Below are 26943 nucleotides of genomic sequence, written 5' to 3' on the forward strand. Positions count from 1 at the left end.
ACTGCTGTCCTGGTGTGTTAAATCACCGCCATTTGTTGGGAGACATGTTTTAGTGTGTGAGCGCATGCATTTTATAATTTTCTTTTGGGTGTGTAGAAGTCATCCCATCTTGCATATATGGACATACACACTGACTTATTCTGAGGGTGAGATGCTCTGTGGGGGTTGCAGGTAGATGCTAGGCAGCTCTTGGGCAGGACCCCTACAGTGAGCTCTGTCTGAATCACTTTGTGCACAACCGCTAACACCCTCTGACTTCTTCCACCTACTTCATTTCCCTCCACCGTAGACCTGCGTTCCCTCATATCCATAGACTCAATACAAACCCCTGGTTGGTTCCTTTTAAAACTTGGACCCAACTTTTAAAGCTCTTGTTTGACTCAGCAAATATATTCAGTCAAACGCAGTTAAAGTCGCTGTCATTTTTAGGTTTTTATTTGAATATTTTAACCTCTGCTCCTTGCCAAGAATTGACTCATAGACTGCTAGCTTCGCTTTGCAATGTGTCTTAAGTGGTGAAATGATTTTTGTGAGCACAATGTGGGACATTTTGGGGTGCATTGCCTGACTGGATGGGAGGCAGGCAGAGTTCATTAAAAAGTAAACTTCTGATGTCGCAGCAGGCCATGACTGCTTGACTGTATCAATGATTTAGTCCTAGCAGAAGTTCCTTAATGGATAGAGCCACCTCTCTGTGCATGTTTAGCTGCCTCCATCTGTCTGGCACGAAGTCCTATACACACACACACGCACACGCTTAGACACAGACTCTGAAGCAGAATTATTTTACGTACCTTGGTGTGTGTAGAAGTGCAAAGCTTAAATCAAAAACCTTTGCACTCAGACACACTTGTTGCACCTCTGTCGGCCTTAAATCCCACAGATTGGGAACTTTTTATGTGTTTGTCACTAATGCATAAACACATCTATGAATGTTATTTTATTAATCCTAATTAATGCAGAACTACAGAGTTCATGCAGCTATTACAAGCCAAGAAATCTAGTCAAACCGGAGCAGTAGCTCTGCAGACCACGCTCTATTGTAGCCTCAGCAGGTCCACCATTTCCTCAGTGAAGTGTAGGCCAGACCAATCACGGAGCTCGGTTAGTAGAGACATGATGGGTGGGCTGAGCACCATTATAGCTGATCTGATTATGGCAGATCAAACTGAACAAAATGACAAAGATGGTGTCTGCTCAGCAACAGCGCTAGTTTGAAACAGCTTTGGTATCAACTTTGGACGATTTAGACTTGAGCCTTTCTTTGGGACACGGGCAGATAGAGGGACTTCTTCTTCTACTTCTTTGACGGTGTATGGCAGACTGTCCCACTGACAGATGCTATGGGTATGCTATGGGTATGTCACGCTGTTCGTTGCTAGCGTATCACCACCCCCCCCCCCCCCACACACACACACACACACACACACACAAAAGCTGAACACTGTGTATGGATCATGGCCAGACTATACATTTACACAAAAAGGATGGCTTGTCAGGCTAATGGTTTTTGCTTTTGCAATAAAATGAGCTAGCGTAAAAACCTGTTTAGCCTGAATTCTCACCTGACATGTATCTGTGGGTTCACCGTGTGCTTCCCTAAAGTTGTCCCGCATCTTTATAAAGGCCGCGTGTGGTTTTACATCTGCAGATTCAAAGTTATTCCATCACAGCTGTGCACAATCTCACTTGGAAGAAGACCGAGGCGCCTGTGGCTTAATTACATTCAGACCACATAAGAGTTCAGATCACAGTGCAAGCCTGAGCACTTCCTTATCTAGTTCTGAAGCTAGAAGAAGTCTGAAGGAAGCGTCTCAATATATGTCCTCTAGTGTGTAGGTAGTAGTACCTGATAGGAGTTCGTTTGAAATGGCAGGAGCAAGATTTAAATGTGGTCACAATACACCAGTCAGCTGCTAGAAGAGCATTCATTCATATTTTCTACATTTTGAATTGAGCCTTTCCTTGAAAATGTATCATTGTGGCCTTTAGAGTACCTGGTTGGAGGTGAGGGACAGCTTGCTTCTATATTACTGATGAAGTTAGGTTTCTTGTATCACATTGTTGTATTTCTTGTTTAAACCTGTTAAAGTTCATATTTAGTAGCATTTTCTTTCTTTACTTTTTAATTTTTGTGAATGTAACTAAGGGTGTGCATTGCAAAAATCTGGCGATGTGATATATTGTATATCATACAATACAGTAGAGACAATACGATATAAATTGCAATGCAGCGGAGACGATACGAAATATATACCACCCAAAGGAATACAGTAAATGCTTTTATGTAAAATCTAAATAAAAAAAATCAATACATCGCTCTTAAATATGGATTCAGTAACTCCAAATATTATCATGTTTCTGTGTTTCGATGTGTCAAAATGCAAGAAATGTGACAACCTTAGTAAGGGTTTGTGTATAAATTGTAAATAAAATTAGAGACCAAAAAATAAATAAATTATCCCAAATATTTGACTGGAAGGTTGCACACTCCAGCTGTATCTAATACAAACTTGGTGCAATTGCAATAGAAATTTTACAGATTTCCTTTGCTGCCTCATGTCTCCAGCTAGTCACCAACAGTATGGCTGCAGTGAGAAAACTGTTTGAACACACTCACACACACCTCTGTAACGTGTGTGTGTGTGTGTGTGGCTAATTCAGCGCACCTCTACTTTCCTATCAAGCTAATACATGAATTCCCCTTCCCACCACCATGGAGGAGCTTGTAACACAGTAATGAGTTAACTTTCAGAATGATCTACATAATTCATTTTCCAGCCCCCACAGGAGGCTGCTGAGGCATTAATTAATATCAGTCCCTGCTATCAGCAACCACCCCAGTGTGGGATTCCTCCCTGTTCCTATTTTTGGCACACGTGGAATTTGATATGCAGCGCAACCCAAATGGAATTTGTTGGACACGGAGAAAGATATAGTCTGGTTACTTTTTACTCTAATTTAGCTCCCACGTGATCTAAATTCACCGAAGCACGCAGAACTTTAAAGATATTAAACGTGCACGCAAAAAGTTGTCCTCGTCAATGTGGGCAGTGATATTCTCCACACTTGTTTATCACGGAGTTCTTTGTATAATCAGGTATTTTTTTCAATTTGTGTTTACTTCTCTCTCTCTTTGTTTTCTCCCACAGAACTCAATACGGCACAATCTGTCATTAAACAAATGTTTTCTCAAAGTGCCTCGCTCTAAAGATGACCCTGGAAAGGTAAGAGTGAAAAACGCTATTTTAATTATAAGCTGTTCAGATGAAACGTGAGTGTGGTGGAAATAAAATAAAAAAGTGTTTTTATGAAATGTGTTAAGTTTCAAGTAAGTACAGTCAGTTGGCAAAAGCATTTTAGGTGTGTGTGTGTGCGTGCGTGTGCGTGCGTGTGCGCGTGTGTGTGTGTGTGTGTGTGTGTGTGTGTGCGCGTGCGCGTGTGCGTGTGTGTGTGTGTGTGTGTGTGTGAGAGAGAGAGAGAAAGACTCACTCCCTGGTAGAAAATGTTTCCCTCTGAATGGCTGCCAGGACTCTTGACACTCTGGAAACGGGCTGGAATGAACTTCCCAGCCCCACGCAAATGCATACTAATGTTTTTCAAAAGCAGCAACCATTGTAAATGTGGATCTGAGATCAAGGCGTCAGATGGGTACACCTGAGGTGTAAAGAGCCAGGCCACTTACAGATTTGCCACCCCCAAAATGTTTGCGAAACCTGATCTCTTTTTGTTCCCAGCTCCTCTCTCTAAAGCGATGTAGTCGATGAGTATGTTTACATGCAGCCAATATCCAGGTTATGATCGGGTTAAGGTCGGTATTCGGGTTTCTGAGTTGATCAGAATAACCCGTTTACAAGCATAAATAGAAAGAGTTACCTCTAACTTGCATAACCCGATTTAACTGCGAACGTTGGGGTAGCGTCAGGACGTGTGGACTACGTCCAGACGCAATATGCGTCATTTCCCGTTCTTCTTGTTCCGGTATCCGTGAAAACAACAGCATTTCCCAGTTCGGAAGAGATAGTGACCGCATTTGTTTGCGCTTTAGTTTCCTCGTCACTCAAAGTGTGGTGCTGTGCCGCGACTCGCCATTTTGCCCCCAACTTGTTGTTTACTTCCGGTGTTCTGGCGCATACAAGACGTCTCGCTACTCAAGACCAAGATTCCTTGCGAACAGAGCATGCGTAGAACACACACTTTGATGGGGATATCCCGGTATGCGTTTACACGACCAAACATTCGGGTTAGAAAAGGGTTACCCCAGATGTAGTAACAGGGTTTTTAAAAACCCGGTTATGAGCATATCCGGGTTAGGGCTGGGCGATATGGCAAAAATAGAATATCACAATGTTTCCAATATTTTATAACGATTTCGATTTTATCACGTTTTTTTATCCATGAATAGCATAACTTCAATTGCGTATTAAAGAAGAGAAACATTGAATAAATAAACATTTATTCATATTAGGGATAATCAACACAGTGCTAACACACTTATATTTTAAACTCACACCAGAGATGATAAAAGCCCTGAGAGAAACAATTACAAAAATCAGTTTTTCTCGTTTTTCAAGTAACTTAACATAAATTAAAATCATAAACATATTTAAAGTGCAAACATGTCCATTGCAAACGTATTGTGCAAACATTAACTTGTTCAAAATACTATGTAGCTCCCAGTTGCTCATGTAGTGGATAGTTAAGCTCAAATACGGCTCTGATGTGCGGCTGGACCAGAGATCGCTTGTGGTAGCAAAAAACTACGCATTCTGAATATTTTCTGCAACAAGTCTCTAAATACAGTAAAATTTTCCAGTGCAGATTGGAGACAACCCATAGAAGCACTGATTTGATCTCATCTCAGAGAAAAATAGAACAGGTTAGATGCACCTAATAAATAAAATTACTAACAAACTCGGGAATCTTTCTTTGTTTCACTGTTCTGGTGCTGGAAATATCACTAATGCCGGTCAAAGGAGATACACAGATGAATGCACCTCTTATTATTTGGAAACTACATTTACTGCAGCTGGCAGAGGCAGAGATTGTTTCTATTGATACACGGAGTTTACAGAATCATTTTAAATTGTAATAGGGGAAGACTGCAGGAGGGAGCGGTAAAATACAGGGGGTCCCAGCAAAAACAAGAAACTACGAGTCTGATGAAACCCGCTGGTTTTCCATCAGGCAGTCACGGGGCAGCTCCAACGACCCAGTGGCTGTGCTGGGTCGATAATGCTCGGCCGTGAATGAGCCGAGGCGATGTCGTGCTCTGCTTAAGAAGCGGTGTTATTCTCCTGCTTCAGAAGAAGCGTCTAACGTGTTTTTACGCTTTCTCCGAGACACGTCACGTCGCTAAGTTGTTAGCGCCGCACGCTAAGGAAACCCTGCGTTCCTCTTCGGAACGAAAACCTCGTTGTCGCTCTCAGCCGCGGCCGAAGCCATGTTTGTTCACACACAGGTGAAAACAAGCGGGGCACTATTATATTACTATGACTCACTCTGATTGGTTAAGGGTCAAACAAAGGCGTGTCATTCGCCTGGGGTAAGTTCCCTTTTCATTCAGAGGCAGAAATTCAACAGCAGAGCTGTGAATCGTGATAAAAAGGTCTCTCAGAAATGACAGACCGTCAGGTGTGTAGATCGTAAAACGGTCTAAAATCGTCATATCGCCCAGCCCTAATCCGGGTTTTTGGCGGTGTTTACAAGGACCTGCGGAACCGGGTTATTGTGAATATTCGGGTTTTAAAAGGGTTACTGGCTGCATGTAAACGCACTGGATGTTAACTTGGCATTTGAATCTCAGTAGGGTCATCTACATTTTCAATTTCAGCCCAACGAGCTTCATAATCTTAAGCAGCATCAACCTTATAAAAACCTTCCCTCCCCTGATGGGTCGTGCTGCTCATGAGGAGGGAGCTTATGGGTCTATATTAGCTGTGATGGCGTGCATAGGTCCATCTTTATGTAGCCTAACCCAGATACAATCCGTGCACTGCCACAGCACACTGTACACACCCTAGGACAACAACACACACACACACACTCCTGAAGAGCTATGCCAGGCTGTGTAGAGGATGGGGACTGAATGCTAATTTCATGTTTTGCTGTAATCCTCTGATATTGACACTCCTGGGAGCTGCTCCACTAAATACAAAATAATCTATTGCTGTATGGATCCCATTCCAAATGCATGGCCAACAAGCTCGCATCCTTAATGTTTAATTTGGAATCCCCCCCCCCCCCAAAGACAACTTCAAAGAGCTGCTAGCCGGTCTTGATATGTTGCATCAATATTGTAATGTGGCAGGAATATGAGAGCTGCCGTTGCATGAGATAGGAGAGTCCTGTCGCTCTACGTCTTTCTGTCTCTCTCTCTGTGTCTGTGTGTGAGATGGTGTTAGATATGGGGTTATTGTGCAGAAGCACACCTTTACCAACTCGGAGGTAAGACACACGGAGGCTAACTGTGATGATCTTCTTTTAAGCTGTTTCTGTTTGTCTCTTCCCCAAATTTACATGAAAAAGAGGAAGCAGATGATGTTATTTATGTTGATGCATGAAAATGAGGCGTGCCATTTAGGGGAACAGAAGAGGTAGTTTACATCTGTTAACTAGATCTGTCTTTTTTCTTCTCTTTTAATAAAGATCTAACTTTCTCCTTATATTATATTGTGGCTTTGCAGTTTTTGCCCCAAACTCTTGTGGATACACTTAACTTAGCTTTGCTATGGAATATTGCCGTGTTTGTGAATAATTTAATGGCTCTTATATGTTTTTCTTCTCCCCTGCTAATTCCCCATAGGGAAACAAACTCTCATCAGACGAGGGTAAACTTAGGTGCCCCCTCCCCAATCCTCACTTAAACGAAACGCCAACCAGCCCGGCTTTGTCTGCGACGCTCACTTTTAAAGCTTTAAGTCTTCTCGTGTGCTTAACTTCTACTTAAAACAGAACAATTGCTCACCTTTTGTGAAGCGAAGTTTTAATGAAGTTTCTCTTTATTTGTATCAGAACTTGAGAATGTTTCTTCTTTTTTATGTTGATTGCACGGGGAGTTATTTTCCCTTTGAGGAAAATGTTAATTGACCCCAAAGCCACTCACATTCTGAGCTAGGATTTGAACCCCCTGATGATTGTATGGAAACGGTTTCTGCCGTAAATAACAGATTGGTTCTGCACCTTTTGCAGAACCAGCTTGCCCATTGACCTGAGAGTTTCTCATTCAAATATCAATTATTTTTTTCAGAAAAATAAGTTATTTTAAAGGTGCTGATCTTACTTTCTTTTTGGCAATTGAGATTTTTATCAAGGGCTAAATAAAATAGTAATAAAATACAGGGCCTTAGGGTAAAAGCAACTTTTTTTAGCACTCTTCCTGTTGACTTTGAGTAGTAAAACCATCAAAAATAAATGAAGTGGGGGACCAAATGCTAGGATAATTCATGCAGCTTGCTTGTGGAATTATTAACTGCAGCCCCAACTGATCTCTTCTCCATTAGCCTTGCTCAGACCTTAGAAAAAGAGCAACACGGCGAGGTTAGCGCTGCCTTGATTTCTGGGCTGAGACGCTTGATCCTTCATCCTTGGCAAGAGCGCTCAGTGATTTCAGTACCTGAGGCTGAGGAAGTGCAGCTTCAGGAAGGGCTTCGCATTTCACCACTACCAGCTGCCCTCGCCAGCCTCTCATTGAGAAGCAGCCGCAGAGGGGGAATGCCAAACCTTTCTTGCTAACAAAGCCCACCCACACACACCCACACACACTCTAAACATGCAGCTTTTAGCTCTAATAAAGATTTAGGCTGAAACAACAGACAATAGCAAAGATCTGGTGTTTATGCTGTCAGGAGAGTCAGGAGACAGACAGACAGACAGACAGACACTTTCACAGTTAAATATTATGTGTTTAGGTTAGCATTTATAGATCTTTAAAATGATTAAAGCTGTTGTAACGAATCAGCAAACAAGCTTGTTTTTTAATGCAAACACGGTCACGTAACACTCGCCCCTTCCAATTCAGCCTATGTAAGAGAAACACAGTCACTCCTGTAGAAACCAATGAAGGCTGGGGAGACATTTCAGAAGTTAGACTAAGGTGTTAAAAAGACAAACGCACAATTAGGAGATAAGTTTCCTTTTCAGTTTGACCACAGAGAATTTATACCAGACACTAGGGGGTGCTAAAAGCAAGCAAAACTGCCGAGTGTGTTTTTAAGAGGCATGGACAAAATGTTTTAAGCTAATTTGTTTTCCAAATATGCCATTGCAGCTCTAACATGATTATGTAATAAATGGGTTATAATACAGGTCCTTTTTTAATTTGTTGTCTGTAGGGCTCCTACTGGGCCATTGACACCAACCCAAAGGAGGACTCCTTGCCAACTCGGCCAAAGAAGAGGCCTCGGTCTGGAGAGCGAGTGAGTGTCTCCATATCCCTGAAGAAATCTCAGTCCTTTGGTTTCCTGGTTTTCTCTTTTTATTCTATTCTGTTTTTAGTGATTTTTCTGGACCTTCTTTAACTCACGTTTCACTTGCACACACACATCCACACATGCACACACAGTGACAGTACGAGTTTACACACTGGTTTTGTCTAATTGCCTCTCCATGCATGCTAAGTGGTCTCTTTGTGTTTAAACAATGCTCTTCTCCACCATTATTGCACATGCATTAAAACATTGTGCACTCGTATAATTTTTTTAAAAACACCAGTTAATGCAGAAGTGTAGGTGCAGGCTGTTCTGAACAGAACCTCTGTTTAAATTATGCAAAGGTTTGGTCCTCCGTTGCACACAGCTGTACAGGGTTTTCAGGATCTCCTCAGATCCAGCTCATCCTTGAGCATCCCAGTGCACGAGCCTCGTCGTCCTCAGCGTGGTTAACCAGGGGCAGGGATGAACACGGATTCTTTTTAACCAATGAAAGGAGACTTGCATAGAGATGGCCTAAGATGAAAAAAATCTTCATATAGTCACAGAGCAGCATTAAAATGTTTCACATTGCATCAATTATCTGGTTTAATTGTAGTTTGAGACTCATCAGGCACCGCTGCTGGCAGGTTTTTATTATTTTCTTAAATCTCTAGTTTGAGCGCGACACAAAGACAACTCAATGTGTGTTTTCTGTTGTACAAGCGCTCGGTGATTAGCCCCTCCCCCACTCAGGCATCATTTGCCCAAAAGGCATTCCATTAAGAGTCACAGACATTGAAAATGAGTTTTTTTTAATCTCATTTATGTTTTCGTGAATTAAAAAAGCTGGTATTGTTGGCAGCCAATCCTCTTACAGTAAGCAGTTTTGGGAGACAGGCATGGCAGAGTTATCTCTCCTAGCAGTGTGCCTTTACAGTAACACCAGGGCATGTATGTGTTATACCGTATGTCTGGAAGTGTGGGGTGGGGCTGGGGGGTAAGGCTTGATCTTTTCAGAAAACAGTTTGGATGTGGCCTAAATAAAGGTGTAGCTCTCTTATATTAAAATTGTTTGTTTATTTAATTGTCCAGATCACATTTGTTGCTACCATGGCGTTGGTAGCTTTGCTCGTGCTACAATACTGTTTGTAATAATTGGATTATGTTAAATTTTTATTTTTATTTAATTATTGTTTTCCAATTCTCTGCCTCCAAACCCTACCCCCAACCTACACAGGCTTCCACGCCGTACAGCCTGGATTCAGAGTCTTTGGGGATGGACTGTATCATCTCTGGAAGTGCCTCTCCAACGCTGGCAATCAACACTGTGACTAACAAGGTACTACAGCTAGCCATCCAGCCTCCAGCTCCAACACACACCTGGCTACGCGGCTGCACCCTGACCCCACCCACTCCTCCAACCACCTACAGCACTATTCCCCACAGAGAGAGGCACACTTTTGTGGAGGGGAGATGCACACACACACACACACACACACACACACACACACACACACACACACACACACACACACACACACACACACACACACACACACACACACACAAACACAAGCATATGCTCATGTGCCTAAAGCTTCTCTTCTCTGCAACCCACACCAAAATACACAACTATCTGCCCTGTTGTACCTTTTTTCCTCTGAAACAACAGACACCAGGCTCTTGTTATCTTCTCTACGGAAAAACGATGCTCACACCGATACCGAGACCTTTTCACGTCCTCACACACTTGCAACAAAACACTCCCAGTGCGTTGTGAGGTTGCTGTATTCTCACCTGAAGCGCTGGTTGACACCCAGAGGTGTGTGTGTGTGTGTGTGTGTGTGTGTGTGTGTGTGTGTGTGTGTGTGTGTGTCATTCTGTGACCACGCTACAGGTGACCACCCCTGCTGCTGGCTTCTTCGTCTCCCAGTTTTTATTATTTATTTATTTTTATTTCTTTACATCCATAAAAGCGTGGAAGCACTTATACATCACAGAGCAAAGCTACAGGGACTGTTAGCTGGGAGTGTGCGGCTCACTCTGAAATTTAAATAGGCTTTTTAACCTTAAGCTCTCATCCTCTGGGCCCAGTGGGGGCAGCTCTCAGGAGCACTTTTAAAAAGCCTACAAGAGTCGCTTATTCATTTGCTACAAGCGTTTAAAAAAAATGAATTTTTTTTTTTAAAGAACGACGGTTTAGCGTGAGCGAGGGCCGGGTGTTCATGGGAAATATGAGACGTGTGTCAGGGGCTGAGGGAAACAGTCTGAGCATATGTCTCCTTGTGTTAAAACTTGTGTGCACATGTATAGCGGAGTATGTTACAGAGCGATTTAGCGTGTCTTGACAAATGTCAGAGACTACTAGCTGCAGGCTGTTTCTTTGAAGAACAGAAATGGCAATTTTTCATGTTTCTGCAGCAGACAGATATATAAGCCCAGAGTGTGGAGGAAGATGACCCTTTTCCGTTTCGACTGTCCGCAGCACCACATAATGAGGCCTCCGTGTTACACACTGACAGCTAAATCATGACTGCCATCAACTGTACATCCAGGGGGGAAAAAAAGTACCTCAGCAGCAGCCAGAAGACGTGAAACTAGCCTCACACGTCTGCTTTCTGATTATGAAAACCACTTTTCCCTTCGCCTTCTATTCACTTGATTGTGTCAGAAACTTTTAGTGGTAAAGTTGAACAGGGGAGGGGGAAAAAAGCTGAATATCAACAGATCGGAGGCCCCAGCTCCTTGGAGAGAGCTTGTTTCTCACCGCCTTACACTGTAAACACACGACAGGCCACGCCCTTTTCTGTGCACCGTGCCAAGCCACAGGAATTCCCTCTCTGTTTTTCTCTTTCTATTCCAGTTGCTCTCCCTCATTCCCGCCTTCCCACATAGACCAATGGGAGAGGCTGGAAGGGTGGCTATCGGACCAACAATAACCTCTGTTCTCTTTCCTCTTTCTGTCAGGTTTTCTTTTACATAATCATTCTCTTTTTCTATTTTCAAATTTCTTTGTCTCAAAAATGTGATTTTGTGCCTTAAACACTCGTGGACTGTGATGACGTTTCTGCAGTCATGTGTGACGACCAAGCGTTAAAATTAGGCTTACTTGCAAATGAGCAGTCTGCCTTTTATTTATTTATCTTTGGGTTGTTGAGTTCCTCTCTCGGTGTCTGTTCAATCCTGCATGCAAGGATTGTGCTCAGCGTTTGTTGCCATTGTTGGAGACACCTGGGCCAGTCTTGCTTTGATTTCATAATCCCTGTCTCATGCTCTAGATTAGTCCCCTCCCCCCATGTGAAAGACACCTCTGGCTTTTAACTTAATTCACTGCTAAGAATAGCACTCCGACTTGGTTTCTTAATAACCACACACAGTCGTTACTGTGGAGCCGCTCCTGCCTGTACGAGCACGTTGGCCCAAGCCGGTGTGTATTTATGTGTGCTCATCCTACCTGTGTGCACATCTAATTGTAGTAAAGTGTTTTTGTCATAGGCCAGTGCGTGCTTCTAAGTATGTGGGTGAGACGAGACGCGGCGTTAGACACACAACTCAAGTAGGTGTCTTCACTTGGGGTGCTCGGGGGGGCTGGGTAAACCACAGAGCCGTGAGGTTTTGAAATCATCACGCTTTATGGTTGAGTAAAAATAGATCGTGGTGAGAGACTAAAAGCTTGTTTTATGACTTTGTTACACAACGTTTATATTTTTGTGGCTCGCTGTTTTTGATTAGCATCGTAGAGCTGACTCTCTTAGATGTGCCTGAGTCTTTAGTCCTAGCCGCTCATTGAGTTCCTTCTTCACGCTAATGAACGCTGGAGCCAAGCTGGAGCTGCCTAATGAGTGCCTCCTTCTAAACTCCAAGTCCTGCTCGTAGTCCGCCTCACCTCACTTCCATGAGTGGCGGTGCCCACTTTCAGCGTTTCTGCAGGAGCCAAGCTCCCGTTCTAACAGGTTAATCTGGCTGGGCTCTAACTGCTCGTTCTGGATTGGAACCAGCATGTTTGTCAGCCGGCCAAACAAACATCAGTCGGAGCAGAGAAGGCAGCCGGCGCTGCCTGTGTTCCACGCCTCCCTGCGCGGCCTCTGTGTTGGCTCGCCGTGGCTCGACGGAAAGACAAGAGGCTTCCGTCTGCTGCTGTGAGGCAGGCAGGGTGCTGGGCAGCCTGAGGAATCCTGCCACGGCTGTCTTATTGTGCTCAGCACAGAGCCTGCTCTGTTCCTATGAGCAGAAGCCATCATGCACTCAGCCACGGAAGGACACACAGGCATCTTAAAATACCAGACGCTTTCCCACTGCAACAGCGTCAGGGCATCCCTGCCGTCCTTCTCTCAAAACACACAACGCGCACAGTCTTTTCCCTGCGGGTGTCATTATATTTATTATCTGGTTTGTGCTTTCTATCGTCTTAATTGTCTGATGAGCACTTTATTTAGGCGGGTGGGAGGGCAGAACCTCGTTAGATGGTAATTAGGACTGTCGTCCTGAAGTGCTTCGGCTAGTTTTTGCTCCTGCATTGAAAGGTCAGCGTCTTAGCTGCACCGAAACCCTTTGTTGGCTGTCCCAAACTGATTTGCGCTTGGTGAGCAGATGTGTGTGACATCACCAGTGCCGTGACCTTTAACGGTGTCTCGGCTGTCTCCAGACCCCTTTACACACTCTGTAAGAACCCCTCTGTGGGGATGTTTAGGAGCACCCTGTGTCTCCCAAACACACTCAAAAAATAAAACAACTAATCTACTGTTATGACATGTCTTTCTATGACACACACACACACACACACACACACACACACACACACATTCACAGGCTTTACGTTTCCACATAAATAATAAATATCAGAGATGACCCTGATGATGGTGATTAGCATGTGTTCCTGTGGGTTTTGAGGCGTGAAGGCATGTTTGTGTGTTTCAGGTGGCGTTGTACAACACAGACCAGGAAGGTAGTGATAGCCCAAGAAGCAGCCTTAACAACAGCCTGTCTGACCAGAGTCTGGCCTCCGTCAATCTCAACAGTGTGGGCAGTGTTCACAGCTATACACCGGTAAGAAACCACCAAGAACAAGCCTGATGTTTCTCAATGAAGAAAAGATGATTTCAGGTGTCTTTCTGGGCCTACAAACCCTGGAGTTCCTCTTGAATGTAACCTCGTAAAAAAGTTTTGATCCAGCCAACAGCGGGGAAAAAAAGGGGCCTCGAGGAGCATCACGGACCAATGCCTGTCTGATTTAAGCTGATATGAAACATGGAAGAACAACATAATGATGCACCAAAATCCGCTTTAATTGGAAATTTTAAAAAGTGAACACAGGATAAATATAATGATTCCTTTTTTTATTGTGCATGTTTTTTAAAAGCCAATTATCCTTCATCTGGAATATAAAACTGTTAGTATTAAATCATCTCATTCCAGGAGATTTTGTCTCACAGCCATCTGTTATTCATTTCAGGATCTTTTCACCTATTTTTGTATAGTAGTTTACTTTTAAATCCACATTTTTAGTCTGTTTTAGAGCCACGGGTACCGAAGGAATGAAAGTGAAACACTGGCAGTTGTAGAGAGTGTACTGTATTTCATTTAATCGGAAAGCCCCAGGAGGCCTTCTTCAGTGAAGCAATAGACGGCAGTAGACAGAGGTTCAGGGTGGACATTCGCGGGAGTACAACATCAGGAAGGGGGTTAAGAAAAACAAAGGAACATGCGCTCGCTCCTGGAAGCCAGACAAAGAGAAGCTCTCCCTGTGATGTCCTCCCACCAGAGATGCCCCCTCTTTGGTGTGGTCCTCCTGCATCCTGGAGTGCTCCCTGCTCCAGGCACTGAGCATCGATCGGCTCAGCCTGATGGATGTGCTCGCTCTCTCTCTTTCTCTCACTCCCCCCCTTCCCTCCCTCTCTCATCCAAAGCAGCAGCTCACAGTAAACACTTTGGCTTTATTATCACCTCTTCGCTCTTCCCCGAGCCAGTCTGTGAGCCACGCACTTCAGCAGCATGTCCACATGTTAGAGGAGGAAGATGTTGGGATCAAAAATTGAACGTGACCTCTCTTGTAGAGTGAGCCCACAGCGGACACGGGTCAGGTCCTGCTCTGTAAAACGAAATAGGTTCGCATCAGTGGCCTTGCTGTGGTAAGTCTTTTAGACAAGCCTTTCGCTGGAGGCAGCACTGCTTGCTGTCTCACACCCAGAGGCAGCCAGTAACATTGACTGCCCACACAAGTACACGTATAAAATGGCTGCTTATTTGTACAAAGGTATTGCTATTGATTTTGTTTTAAATACATTTTGCTTAGCCACCTGAGTATTGGCTTTGTGTCCATTTCAGTTGCTCTCTTAATGTTGCATGAGGCAAGGTGGTAAGCTTTGTTATGGTATGTGGGATTTATGTTGTATGATCAACACGTTTTCAGACTGTTAGAGATGCGGCACAGAAGACTCTACCCTTTAGTTGTTTGTCTTTTATCTGGAGTAGCATTAAATATCCCGTTTACTCCATGTGATCCTTGTTTTTTCAGAAATACGATCTAAGTTTTACATGCATGCTGAATATGACTGTTGGCTTCAACCTCCGTCGCCTGCTTTAGCTGCAAAAAGGAAAAAGGCGGAAATATGATCGGGTCAGAAAAAACGGTTTCTTCTACGTTGCCCTGGATTCACCCACCTTGACGTACGCCCACAGACAGCTGAGCTGATGTTACAGCCAAGAGAAAACAGTGCGCGTCTCAGCTAGTAGGAGCTAACCGTTAGCATTAGCAAATCATGGCAAAACATGTTCAGGCTTGTTTGTGGAAATAAAACATCAGCCTTGCGTTTTTTACCCAAAAATTAAAGAGCGATCAAAGGCAGCTGAAGAGCCTTGTTGCTGCTAGCCAATCAGAGGCCAGATGTTCGCATATCATGAATAATAATTAGCCTCCGAATCGTGTTGTTTTCTTCCCACCACTTCTTTGGCTAACTTCTACTTCCTGAAACAGGAGCTCCAGCGCTTTCTTCCGGGCAAAATGACCTATTCATACTAGAGACCACTGTAGATTTAAAGTGCGGTTCACTAAAATACCATTTTTTAATGATTATTTCTGATTATAATCGTTCAGAGTTTTTTTATACAGGCTGAACATGAAACTGAACTGTTTGTTTTAACTGATGTGCCTGGTTTTTAGTCTTTATTTGCATGTACTTTTTAGCTAAAATTCATGTATAGTCATTTTTACTCCTTATGATGTATCCCTTGTTGTAATGCTTGTTGTTTTTACACTGCTGTGTTCAGCGCTTTGGGCTGCCTTGGTTGGCAGCAGGAAGGCGCTCTATAAATAAATGAATGAATGAAAATAGTCTCCTACATATATCTCATGCATTAGCTTCTGATAAATAATAGATGGTGAAACTCTAGGATTAGAAAAGCCTGACAGATCTACATCACACTGTCACTTAACATTCATGGACTCACCCATCTTGATTCACAGCAGCGAAGGCTGTTATTGGTTTAGCATCCAGGAAATAGCAGAGAACGTCTCGGGATTGTAGAAGCTAACTGTTAGCATTAGCAACTCTACCACACAGCCGAACTCTTCCAGGCTTGTGTTATTCGTGGAGATAAAACATCCACATTCCAAGTCAGTGGTAGATTTGTGTTGTTATCTAATTTGAGTTGAGATATTAGGAAATGGGACTCCAAAACCTTCCACCTGAAGCTCAGCTGTGATGTGGGTCACTTCTAATTCCTGGAAATAGTGTGAACCACACCTTAAAAAAGAAAAGAAAAGAAAATGAAACAAGTGAATAAAACCTCTAAATATTCCACAGGGTTTTATTTCCCAGCTGCATAGCCAGAGGCCATGTGAGATCTATTTGGAAAAATAAGTATCATTGGCGTGTCTAAGTATGCTTTTCTTAGTCGTCCATCAGTCTGTGCCGGTCTTCTGTATTAAAACCGTTCAGTGTGATTTTGTTCGCAGAATTTGTGTTAATCTTTTTATTTTTCCTCCAGGTGACCAGTCACCCAGAGCCTGTGTCCCAGTCCATGAGCCTGCAACAGCCTCCCCAGTCCCAGTACAGCATGCCAGACAGAGACAAGCAGCTCATGTTCTCAGAATTCGAAGATCTCAGTGCCTCCTTCCGCAGCCTTTACAAGTCTGTTTTTGAGCAGTCCTTCAGCCAACAAGGTGAGCGGCCTCGCGAGGGCACTGAACGAAAATCTAATAAAGAACCTGAGCTATACTTATTAAAGTAGCATAATAATGCTCAGAGCTGCTTTCCTAATGTGGGGTCGCTCCTAACAGCTGGTGCTATAGAAAGTCTTTAGGCACTAATGAGGTTTACTGGTATTAAGCAGGCTCACTTGGCTCTGATGCTAATCTATACGAAGAATGTTCATGGTCTCCCCGTGAGGGAAATGTTAAAAGAGCTGGTTTTACATTCAAAGTGTGAGTCTGGGAGATCATGTCTTAAATATTTCATTAAGTGATGTAAAGAGATATAAAAGAACTTTATGGTTATTTCTCCTCTATAGTTTTGCCATGACATGAAAGTTAAACGTGCCTGTTTATGTTTCAGATGGACTCTTATTTTTTTATGTGAGCCATATTTCATCAGTGGAGTGGAAGAGCAGCCAAAAAACCTCTGTTGGCCTCGAGTTTGATTTATCGTGATTATGGGATTTTCTATCATATAATGCATAAAAGGGGGAGGATATTAGAACTTTCCCAAAAAAATCTAAGTCCCAGCAGGACAGAAAGCAGTTCTGCTTGTAATCTGATTGACTAAGCACTTGACAGTTGAGGAAAGTAGACTGAGCTTTCTGTGTGTAAGCCACTTTCACAAATCAAATGCATTTCATGCTAATGAGTCTCTGTCCTTTAATCTATCATCTATGTTTCATTAGTTAAAAGTCCTGCGCATAAAAGTAAAATCTCGTCAGACAAGCTCCAGCAATTAAAAAGCGTAAATAATCGAGCTGGAGGATTTCACACTCTGCCGCCGTAGACAGTGAGCTAATTCACCTGCTTTGATAATGGGTAATGAGCTCGCATTATTATTCTGGTGCCGCGTTAATTGCTTTCTGTATTTCCCTAGTTGGACAATGGGCTTTCTGCGCCGATAAGAGATGCACCTTTGTCACCCGTGCAGTGAATGTTATGTGCCGATTGTGGAGGTACAGGGCTCGAGTCGGCTCTAAAAGCACTCCAGTGAAATAGGTTTAGTGTGCCAAAAGCTGTGAAGGACGGGGCCTCTTAAGACCACTCCCCACCACTCAGATGATTGCAGTTGGATGTGCAGATGTTCATGCTCCAGTCATGTCAGTTTAAGAGCACAGAAACGAAACGGGACTGGGGGGGGGGGGGGGGGGGGGGGGGAGACGGCTCCATACCGATGCTGAGTCATTCCTCCGTGCAAGAAAATGGCAGCAGGTCTACCTCAGAGTAAAGTCATTAGATGTAGGAGGCTCATATCCCATCACTGTTTTATTACAAGCCCCCCCTTTGGGCAGAGAAGTTTAGCTAGACTCTTTGTGTGGTTCAACACCTGGAGCTGCGTTCAAAAAGCCTTTTATGACAACTTTTATATGTCAGTTATGCTAGTAATTTACCCCGCTTACAAAAGTTTGTTTTTTCAATGAATAACTTATGAAAGACCACAATTTATTCAGTTCTTCCATAAAGAATGCATCTTGTTGGAAATACTCTCATCACAGTTGACATGATTACTAAGGATAACAACATCAGCATTGGTCCGATAAATAAAACAGTCATTTTATTGCCATTGGCGTCTGTGTTTCAGGAGGGGAGGGGGTTGGTCATGCAGCAAAAGGTTTGTGGGGTGTTTAACTGAAGATGAGAAGCAATTCAAGTGGTTTGTTCACTTTTACAAGATGTCAGAAGTGTACTGAAATATCTAACAATATAAATGCATATATATTAGTTAGTAGGGGTGTGTACTCTGGAGAAGCGATAAATATATATCACAGTACAAGACAGACGATACGATATACTGCATTACTAAAAGTCATTTAAAAAATAATTTAGACTGAATTTAATCGGAAAAATCACGACAGATGCTTCCAAGAAGCTTCCAGAGTTGATGTGAGATCTCGGTATTCCTTCAGCATGAAGGCGGTTAAAAAAAACACCATCTCGTGGTTGGGGTTAGAATTGCACCACGCAAAAGAAATACAGTAAATGTTTGCATGTAAATTCTAGAAAAAAAAATACGCTGCTTTTAAATATTGATTCAGTATTGTAAAACAAAATGTCACGTTTATCCTGTGTATTGATATTTTCTTACATCCCTGTTGGTAAATAAAAGTCCCATTAGTCATCTCACACTGGTGAAGTTCATCTCCGCATTTGACCCATCCCCGTGGGGAGCGGTAAACCGCAGCTGTGGCCACGCTTGGGAGTTATGTGGTGGTTTAACCCCCAATCCAACCCATTAAAGCCGAGTGCCTAGCAGGGAGGCATTGGGTCCCATTGTAAGGTTTTGGTATGACCCCAACGGGATTTGAACCCCGATCTCCCAGTCCCGGTGTGGACACTGTACTAGTAGGCCACAGAGAAGTTTATCAGTTATCTGACATAATAATATACAGTAAGTATTGGCTATGGACCAAAGTTTTTGTATTTGTGCATCTCTAATGGATACTCATTGACTTGGGAAACTAGCATTATTTATTTCTCTACCTAAATCATTTTTGCCCATTACATTTTTGTCATTAGGAGCTGAAATTTCAATAGAAATAAAATTTTGTTGTGCAGCAGAATATTTGACTTTTTTAAACCTTTTTCCATATTTGTTTTTGGTCTGATCAAAGTCTGATGATCAGATTGATCATTTGATGTTATTGGCATTATTACTTATCAGTTCATAGAGAAATCATTTGTACACGTACTTAAACTCTCAGTAGATCTTCATACCAGCTAAATGCATCCTTCTGTGTGTTCTGGTCCCGTTCCAGCCCTCTTACGGCTTTATGTTTGTGTGTTTCGTGTTTTCCAGGTTTGATGGGATTACCCTCGGATTCCTCCCAGCAGACCCACACCTCCTGCTCCTATCAGCACTCCCCCAGTGGCACCATAAGCACCCAGAACAACCTGTCAAACAACCAACCCAACAGCCACCCCAACAACCACCCGGCCAACAGTGGCCAGGTGCCCCTGTCCCATCCTGCTCAGGTCCATCCTGGCCATGGCTCCCCCCACGCACAGCACCTCCCGCAGCATGGCGGCACTCACAACCAACACAGCCAGCACAGTCAGCACCCCCAGCACATTGCGCACCCCCAGCACGGGCAGCACCCGTCCCACGGCCAGCACCCGCAGCAACGCGCGGCGCATCCCTCCCAGCACACGCAGCACCAGAGCCTCTCCCACCAGCCCCATCCCACCCAGCAACAGATGGCCTGCAACACAGGTAAAACCTTTTGTCTTCTCCACATCTGATCATCACACAGATGACATGTTTACAGCAGATCTTTCGTCCTAAATCACAGCGATAACCGTTTGAGGTGCTACACGGTAAATCATCATCTCATTTATTGCCTTTGCTGCAGAGAACAAAGCAGCAGCAGCTTTTACAGAGTCCGCTGGTGCCCCCTAGTGGCCACTTCACTGTCCTGACCTGTTCAACATGCTTCTTTCTCATTTACTTGACCTCAGAGAGATCATGTGACCTGGTTTGTGTGTTTCAGGTTTACTGTCGGACTGGTACCAAAATCTGGATGCACTGAAAGAGAGCTGTCGCATTGCCAGCAGCTATAACTGGGCTGATGTTGACCTTTCACCTTTCCAAGGTACAACTGAACAAATGGAACTGAATTTTTATTTTATTTTTTTCAAATCTACCTAATAATGTTTTTTTATTTCAGTTTATATTTAGATATGTTTTCTTTGGCATAAGCTTTGGATGCCAGATGTAACCGATGTCCACTCACGTGGTCAGAAAACCCAGACATCTAAAACTGAGCCGATTGTTCAGCTCTGCCCCGGGTTTTTGATTGAGAGCTGATGTGTCGGCACTATAGAGTTGATTACAGCTTTAATTAAACTGAGCTCTTCAATTAAATAACACTGCCTTCAAGTTTAATTACCGAAACGCCAAGCTCAGCAGGTCAGTTTATCCAATTAGAGTCTAGAAATGCAAGGTAGGGTGTTTTAATTTTATTTATTTTTTTAATATCACCCACTGAAGGTTACAGACATAATTAATATAGGCTGTAGCCATGTTTCTGCTTGGGAAGGGATTTCCAAGCAGAAACATGATAAATGTGAAAGTGTTTCATGTTAGAGGAGTTTCATGAGGAAGTCTTTGAGTCACTGAGTGTAAATTTGTGTTTTTGTCTCTAAGGGTTGAAAGAGAGTATGAGACAGGCTGAGCTGAACAATTGGTGCCTTGATACCACCCAGATCGCAGACCTCTGCTCGTCTATCAACCAGTTCTTCGCCCGCACCGGAGTAATTCAGCCACAGGGGGCAGTGCAGACGCCTGTTTGCCACGGTGCCATGCACACCAACAAACCCAGCCAGCACCTCAACACAGGTGCACAACCAGATTTTCCCAGAACGCATTAATTCAGTGTGAATGGAAACATGTGGATTTTATTAATGAGGAACAGTTGGGACTGGTTTAAAATCGTGTTAGATGATCAGAGATGGAAACAGTCCAACGTATCATTGCAATTGTAGTAAACCTCCAGAGAGCCGAAACTAAATCAGACGGATTAAAAGACAATGAAGGTGGATTTCACAGTATAAAGAACCTACTGAGTGGAGAGGAAAGTAAATCTAAATTAGTGATAGAATTCCTAATAGAGAGAATTGAGGTTTTCTTTTTTATTTCTTTATTATTTTATCCTGTAATTTTTTTCACCCTTATACTTTGACCCACATTCCAGCTCAGTAGAAATGCAACTACAAGCTAGATGCCGCCTGCCATTAAACAACAGAAGATGAAGGTTGAAATATTTGGTTTTATGTTGCTTTTTTCTGCAGGTGTACATATCTTTGAGTTAGCAGTAAATGTAGTTTAAAAAATAATGTTCCAGTTTGTTTTTATGTTAATTTTCTGCATAGTTGAGACATTCATGAATGGGTAAATGACTGCGTACTAAGGTCAGGTAATTGGATGAATCTGACCATCAGTGATAGTTTGAGCCCTTGGCTGATATATTTTCTTATGCCTATGATTTATTTTCGTGAATGAGACATTACAAATATCCAATTGAAATCACACTCTATATTAATGTATACGTTTTAGCCATCATTAGAAGGTAGGATTCTTGTATTCCAATGATGTATGCCATTCAAAGATGCAACCATGACTGTAAATGCTTTTGTCCGACCACTCAGACATTCACAACGTCTAACTCACCATTCAAAACCTGGCATCAGACCAAATATTCATCTTGAACAAAAATGGTTGGTCCACAGTAGGTCTTATGTTCACAATCCAGCAAAACAAACCACTGAAAACATTAAAAGTTTCCTTCTGATGCGTCTCTCATCATGAAGTTCATCAGCATCCTCATATTAGCTTCAAACTTTTCATCCACACCTAACTTGATATAACAGGTGGACACCGCCTGGTACTACATCCTCAACAAGTGGGTCAGAAGGACTGTCCCCAGTGCTTAATTTGTAAATCAAACATTCCCAGAACGCAAATACTGATGTCAATCCAAAGTTCACTAAAGGCAAAGTAGATGCCGGAACATGCACACGTTACTGTGGCCGTGCTCAGGACGCAGCTGTCTGGAGCACAGCAACGATTGGAGCTCTGCGCCTCTCAGCTCAAACTAATTCCCGCAGAGTCCACATAAATAATGTAATATAAGTAGAACAGGATCTTTTTTGGGCTCCCTCTGGGTGCGTAAGTTGAGGGCTTCCATGGGAGCCTGTCACCCTTTTGGGTGAGCCGGGCTCCCTTTGGTTGCGTGAGTTGTGGAACCTAGCAGACAGTTGCCGGAACAGTCCTTTCAAAATAAGACAGTTGCCAGATCTTGTTCCGGCAAGATCCGGCTCAAATTAACCCCCGACCGTCCCCTATTCTCACATGTAGCTCAAACCAGTTACGCCACAGTTTATTGTTTCTTCAATATTAAAAGTCTGATACAAATCTTTATTTCCCTCTTCAGCAAATCTCTACATGGACTCCAGACAGAGCATGCCCATGATGGGACCCCCAGGTTATCCCCACATGCCCCCTATGAGCAGCACAGGACCCGCCATGACAGGTAGCACGTAGCTGCCAGCAAGGCCCCATTAAAGCGGCTATCACAGGCACTGACTTACCTTTGCTTTTTTTAATCCAGGACACCACGCACAGATGAACCAGCAGCACATGATACCTTCTAGAAACTTCCAGATGCATCGCATGCCTGCGGATGACATCCAGGATGATTTTGACTGGGACTCCATCGTCTAGCAACTAAGACTCTCTCGCCCCCTTTGTTGCAGTTAAATCCGAGCGAGGAGAGGAAGTGTAACCCGGAGGAAGCCAGGCTGAGCTGACAGGAGGAGGAGGTGGACACGGTCTGCTGCAGAAGGACACTTGGACACGTTTCAGAGTCTTGACAAGGCGAATCATAACCAGAATATGTTACTTGGAAGACAATCATATTTAGTCGGACATGTTAATGTGATCAATTACAAACTTGTGTAGAGACAAGAGGGACTCATTCACATCTAAACCACATGGTCCTCAGCTCTTCAGCCAGCCCTCTCCTCCCCCCGACCCCCCTGCTCCGTAACCGTTATGTGATTTGAGCGCCGTGTTCAGCTTGTAATTTTCTCGTATTGACATTGGCCTCAGCTGCCTCTAAGATGATGTTGTCTCCCTCTTTTTTTTTCTTCTTTGTTTTTAAAGTTTTGTTTAAAGGAAACCCAGGCCGTCTCTGTGAGTAACGCCATGGTGTTTGTCAGTCACTTTTGGGAGAAATCGGGCGCCGCTGTGGCACAATCAGTGGTTAAGTCAAGTTTACAAAAATCTGAGGTTTTGATCAGGGTGTTGAATCATCATGAGCAAGCGGGGTCACACTGTCTCGTGATTGGCTCTCATCCTTAGTTCTCATTCTCTAGCCCTTCAGGATGACTGGTGATGGTGAGTAGGTGAAAACATGGATGTGAAGGACTGAATCTGTTGTTTTGCTACGTCAGGTTTAGGCTCTGTGTGCGTTGTGTTGGTTTGTAATCAAAGTTAAGCCCAACAAAGTCACATTAATTGGGTTTTGTTTTAAGGTTTCGGCCATTGATCATTAAACAGAGAAATCGTCTGAAACAGGTTATAAAATAGATCACTTGACTTAAATTAGCGCTGAACACTTCTGTAGCAGCTGCAGTTCAACAGTGATCAGTAAAACAAATACTCCATCACTGCAAGTATTATTCATGTCATTAGACTAAATAAAAAAACTAAAATCATTTCAAACTTATGAAAGTTAAGATTTTAAGTCGTATTGAGATCATTTATTCACTTTTTTATTATTAATTATTCTATAAATGATAAATACCAGTTATTGAATATGTTTAGATTTAAAACCAACCATTAAAATGGAGAGATTTAAAAGTGGGAGTCAATCCCTCAAGTTAAAAGCCAACATTTTTAGTTCCTAAAAAGCAGCAAACCTCAAATCTGATTGTTTTGTTTAATGATCAGTAGAAAAAAGACGAATGTACCAAAATTATTCCTGCAGTCGTAAAGTCAAACGTTAACAGCTGGGGAACATTTTCTTTAAAGTTACGCAATTAAAATTATGGAGATTCCCACAACAGAAATGCATCTCACTCCGTAGTGTGTGTGTGTGTGTGTGTGTGTGTGTGTGTGTGTGTGTGTGTGTGTGTGTGTGTGTGTGTGTGTGTGTGTGTGTGTGTGTGTGTGTGTGTGTGTGTGTGTGTGTGTGTGTGTGTGTGTGTGTTACTTTTAGGGCTGTGATTGCTGCGATCATCTCTAGAGCACAAAAACAGATGCAGTTGTGCGTTTTTGATGGATAAAGGGTTCCTCAAGCACAGATCGGAGAAACCAGTAGTTCTGGGAATCGAACCCCCGAGTCCGGTTCAGTCAGACGGGCGCTGACCTGAAGAGACTCTGCTTAAAGAAAAACCAGCCCTTTGCACTTGTGAATCTTTTGTTTACGTTAAGACCTAAAGATGCAGAGCGCCTCCTACTGGAGACTCTGGTGCACCTTTTCACTCGCAGGAGGGTTTTTCTGTGCTCTGCTTCAGCGGCGCTGTCTTCATAAAGGGACGGTGAAATATGTGGAGAAGTCACTGACACATCTGGAAGCTACAGCTTCCTGTCAGTTAGCACAAAGCCTGGATACGCCTAACCTCACCACCTGTTTTCTGTCTAAATCGGTCTCCCAGCCCGATGAAAGATCACATAAACACTTGATCTGCTGACTTTTCTGCTGTTACAATTCTCCGTTTATGGGATTGAGCATAACCGTGACTAGAGTCAGAGCTGTGCAGCAGATAACGGGACACGTTTTAAATGTGATGATTAGGGATTTAGAATATATTTAGTATCGTGGCACATTTATTTAAGGTCAGATTTTTCTTAAGTTTGCTCCATTCAAACAAAAAAGGATTTGGAATCCTGCAGCTAACGGAATGAATCTGTAGGAAATATGAATTTTAATGTTTGATCCCTGATCCTCCCGCCCACTCACACTCCCCACAGCTACATTTAAATAAACCATTTCTGACATTTTTCCCTTTTCTCTTCAGTTCAACTCAATAGAAAGATTTGTATATCTTCAAGCTTCAACTTATTTTTTTCAATTGATTTAGTCTCCCAGGGTTAAAGGTCATTTTCACCTTAAGTCAGTAATTATAGATGACGACGCTAATCTCAAGCACAATACCTCAAACACGTGTTTGCAACATTTACTTGAGCATTTTTCTTTTCATATTTAATCCAAATCGTGTCCAACAGCTTCCAGATTTTCTGCTAAACAAACATAAAAAGTTATCCACATCATCTTTGCGTCCAAACGTCAACAAGAAAAACATCCAAACTGAATTTCTGATGGTTTCTTTAGAGGTTTTTGTCTGCAGAGACTCCAGCTGTAGTTTTGATTTTATATTTGATGACAATCATGAATTCATTTGTATATTTTTTTTATAATATCACTCCGTGTTTTATTTTGGAGAGAAAAAAAGGCACTTTCGGGTTTCATTTGGTGGTTTGAATGTTAGAGAACCACACTCGGCTCGGGTTGTTCTGTAGATCTCTGACTGTGTTCTTTAAGCTTTTGTTACTGCCGCTGGTTTCATTCCCCCCCCCCCCCCAATATTTCAAGTTAGTCTTGAGATTTTACTCTATCAATTGTTCTCTTCTGCTGCGTGTGTATGTGTGTGTGTGTGTGTGTGTGTTAGCCTCACCTGTGTTTTTATTTAAAGACCGCCAGGTTTTCACCAAGTCGTGACTCTTGAGGTGAATGTGGGCGGAGGACACAATCCAAAAGGAGTAAAAATGAGTGTTCGTCTGTGTGAGGTGTTTTCACTCCTCCAGGTGAAGAGTGAAAACACAAACACGTCTCGGCCCACAGGAGATAAAAGAATCATGTTAACGGATGTGGGGAAAAAGGAAAGGTTTGACTGTGTGTGCGTGCGTGCGCGTGCGTGTGTGTGTGTATGTGTGTGTGTGTGTTGTAGGTTTAAGCTCTTCTTTTTTCAGTTAACAGTTAAAATGTAGACATGCAGCTGGACATGTATATGCCAGAGAGATTATCATCATCATCGGGGTAACAAAATAAATACTAACAGGTGACTAAACCATGTTGCATCATGGGAGAAAACTGCCAACATCTACTGCTGACTGGGGCCTGTTTTATTCAGTGCTGGTGTGTTGTGGTTGTACATATGTGTCTTTTCAATCATCCCCTTTTTATTTTTATTCTCTCCTCTGGGGGGTTGTGCTATGGAGGCAGAGGGTGGGTTTTATTCACAAAAGAGGAAAAAGGGGAAACGGAATAAAGTATTTTGTTATTGTCCAATCAGAGGGTGACAGTATGTATATATCTATATTGTATATATGTGATGAAAATGCGTTGGCTTTTTGTGTGACACTACCTTTTATCTGTACTATGGTTCTACATTCAGTGTTTCAGTGTTGAAAATATGTATTTAGTTTGTTTTTATTTTGTCTTTGTCATTTCCTGTACTGTTTCCCCTCATTTTTTCCTGTTTTTGTTTGTTTACTGCACGATTATTACTTTTTGTTGTCCGATGAGGTGACACAGCTACTCTTTGTATTTGTTTAGTGCTGTAAAATATCTCAAGTGTTATTAGAATTGTCAAACCGACGTCTACACCCCCCCCCCCTCCCCATTATGCATGAATGGCACTAAAATAAATAAAATATTCACTGTGCATTAATGTGATAATTATGCTTTTTTGTTCAGATGAACAGTTAATTTTACAAATTTTACTAGGAGCACTGGTAAAAGTAACTAAATATATAAAACATGTTTTAATGCAATGATTTAAACTGAAAAATGTGTTTTTCCTGCTAATGTACAGTAAATCTCACCAAATAATCAT

At 42.7% G+C, this 26943-nt stretch overlaps 1 protein-coding gene across 1 annotated transcript in view; it reads left to right on the forward strand.

Moving 5' to 3' along the window:
• The window catches only part of foxj3 (forkhead box J3), a 95586-nt gene extending 72532 nt beyond the window's left edge, over positions 1 to 23054 (forward strand). Inside the window, exons 3-12 of the mRNA XM_015959013.3 lie at positions 3153 to 3227; positions 8334 to 8417; positions 9649 to 9750; positions 13329 to 13457; positions 16398 to 16572; positions 19403 to 19816; positions 20094 to 20195; positions 20750 to 20941; positions 22536 to 22634; positions 22713 to 23054. Of these exons, the coding sequence (XP_015814499.3) occupies positions 3153 to 3227; positions 8334 to 8417; positions 9649 to 9750; positions 13329 to 13457; positions 16398 to 16572; positions 19403 to 19816; positions 20094 to 20195; positions 20750 to 20941; positions 22536 to 22634; positions 22713 to 22825 (1485 nt within the window). The 3' untranslated portion in view covers positions 22826 to 23054. The remainder of the gene's footprint in view (positions 1 to 3152; positions 3228 to 8333; positions 8418 to 9648; positions 9751 to 13328; positions 13458 to 16397; positions 16573 to 19402; positions 19817 to 20093; positions 20196 to 20749; positions 20942 to 22535; positions 22635 to 22712) is intronic.
• The last annotated feature ends 3889 nt before the right edge of the window (positions 23055 to 26943 follow it).

This window comes from Nothobranchius furzeri, chromosome 3 (assembly GCF_043380555.1).
Source record: "Nothobranchius furzeri strain GRZ-AD chromosome 3, NfurGRZ-RIMD1, whole genome shotgun sequence".
Taxonomy (NCBI): Eukaryota; Metazoa; Chordata; class Actinopteri; order Cyprinodontiformes; family Nothobranchiidae; genus Nothobranchius; species Nothobranchius furzeri.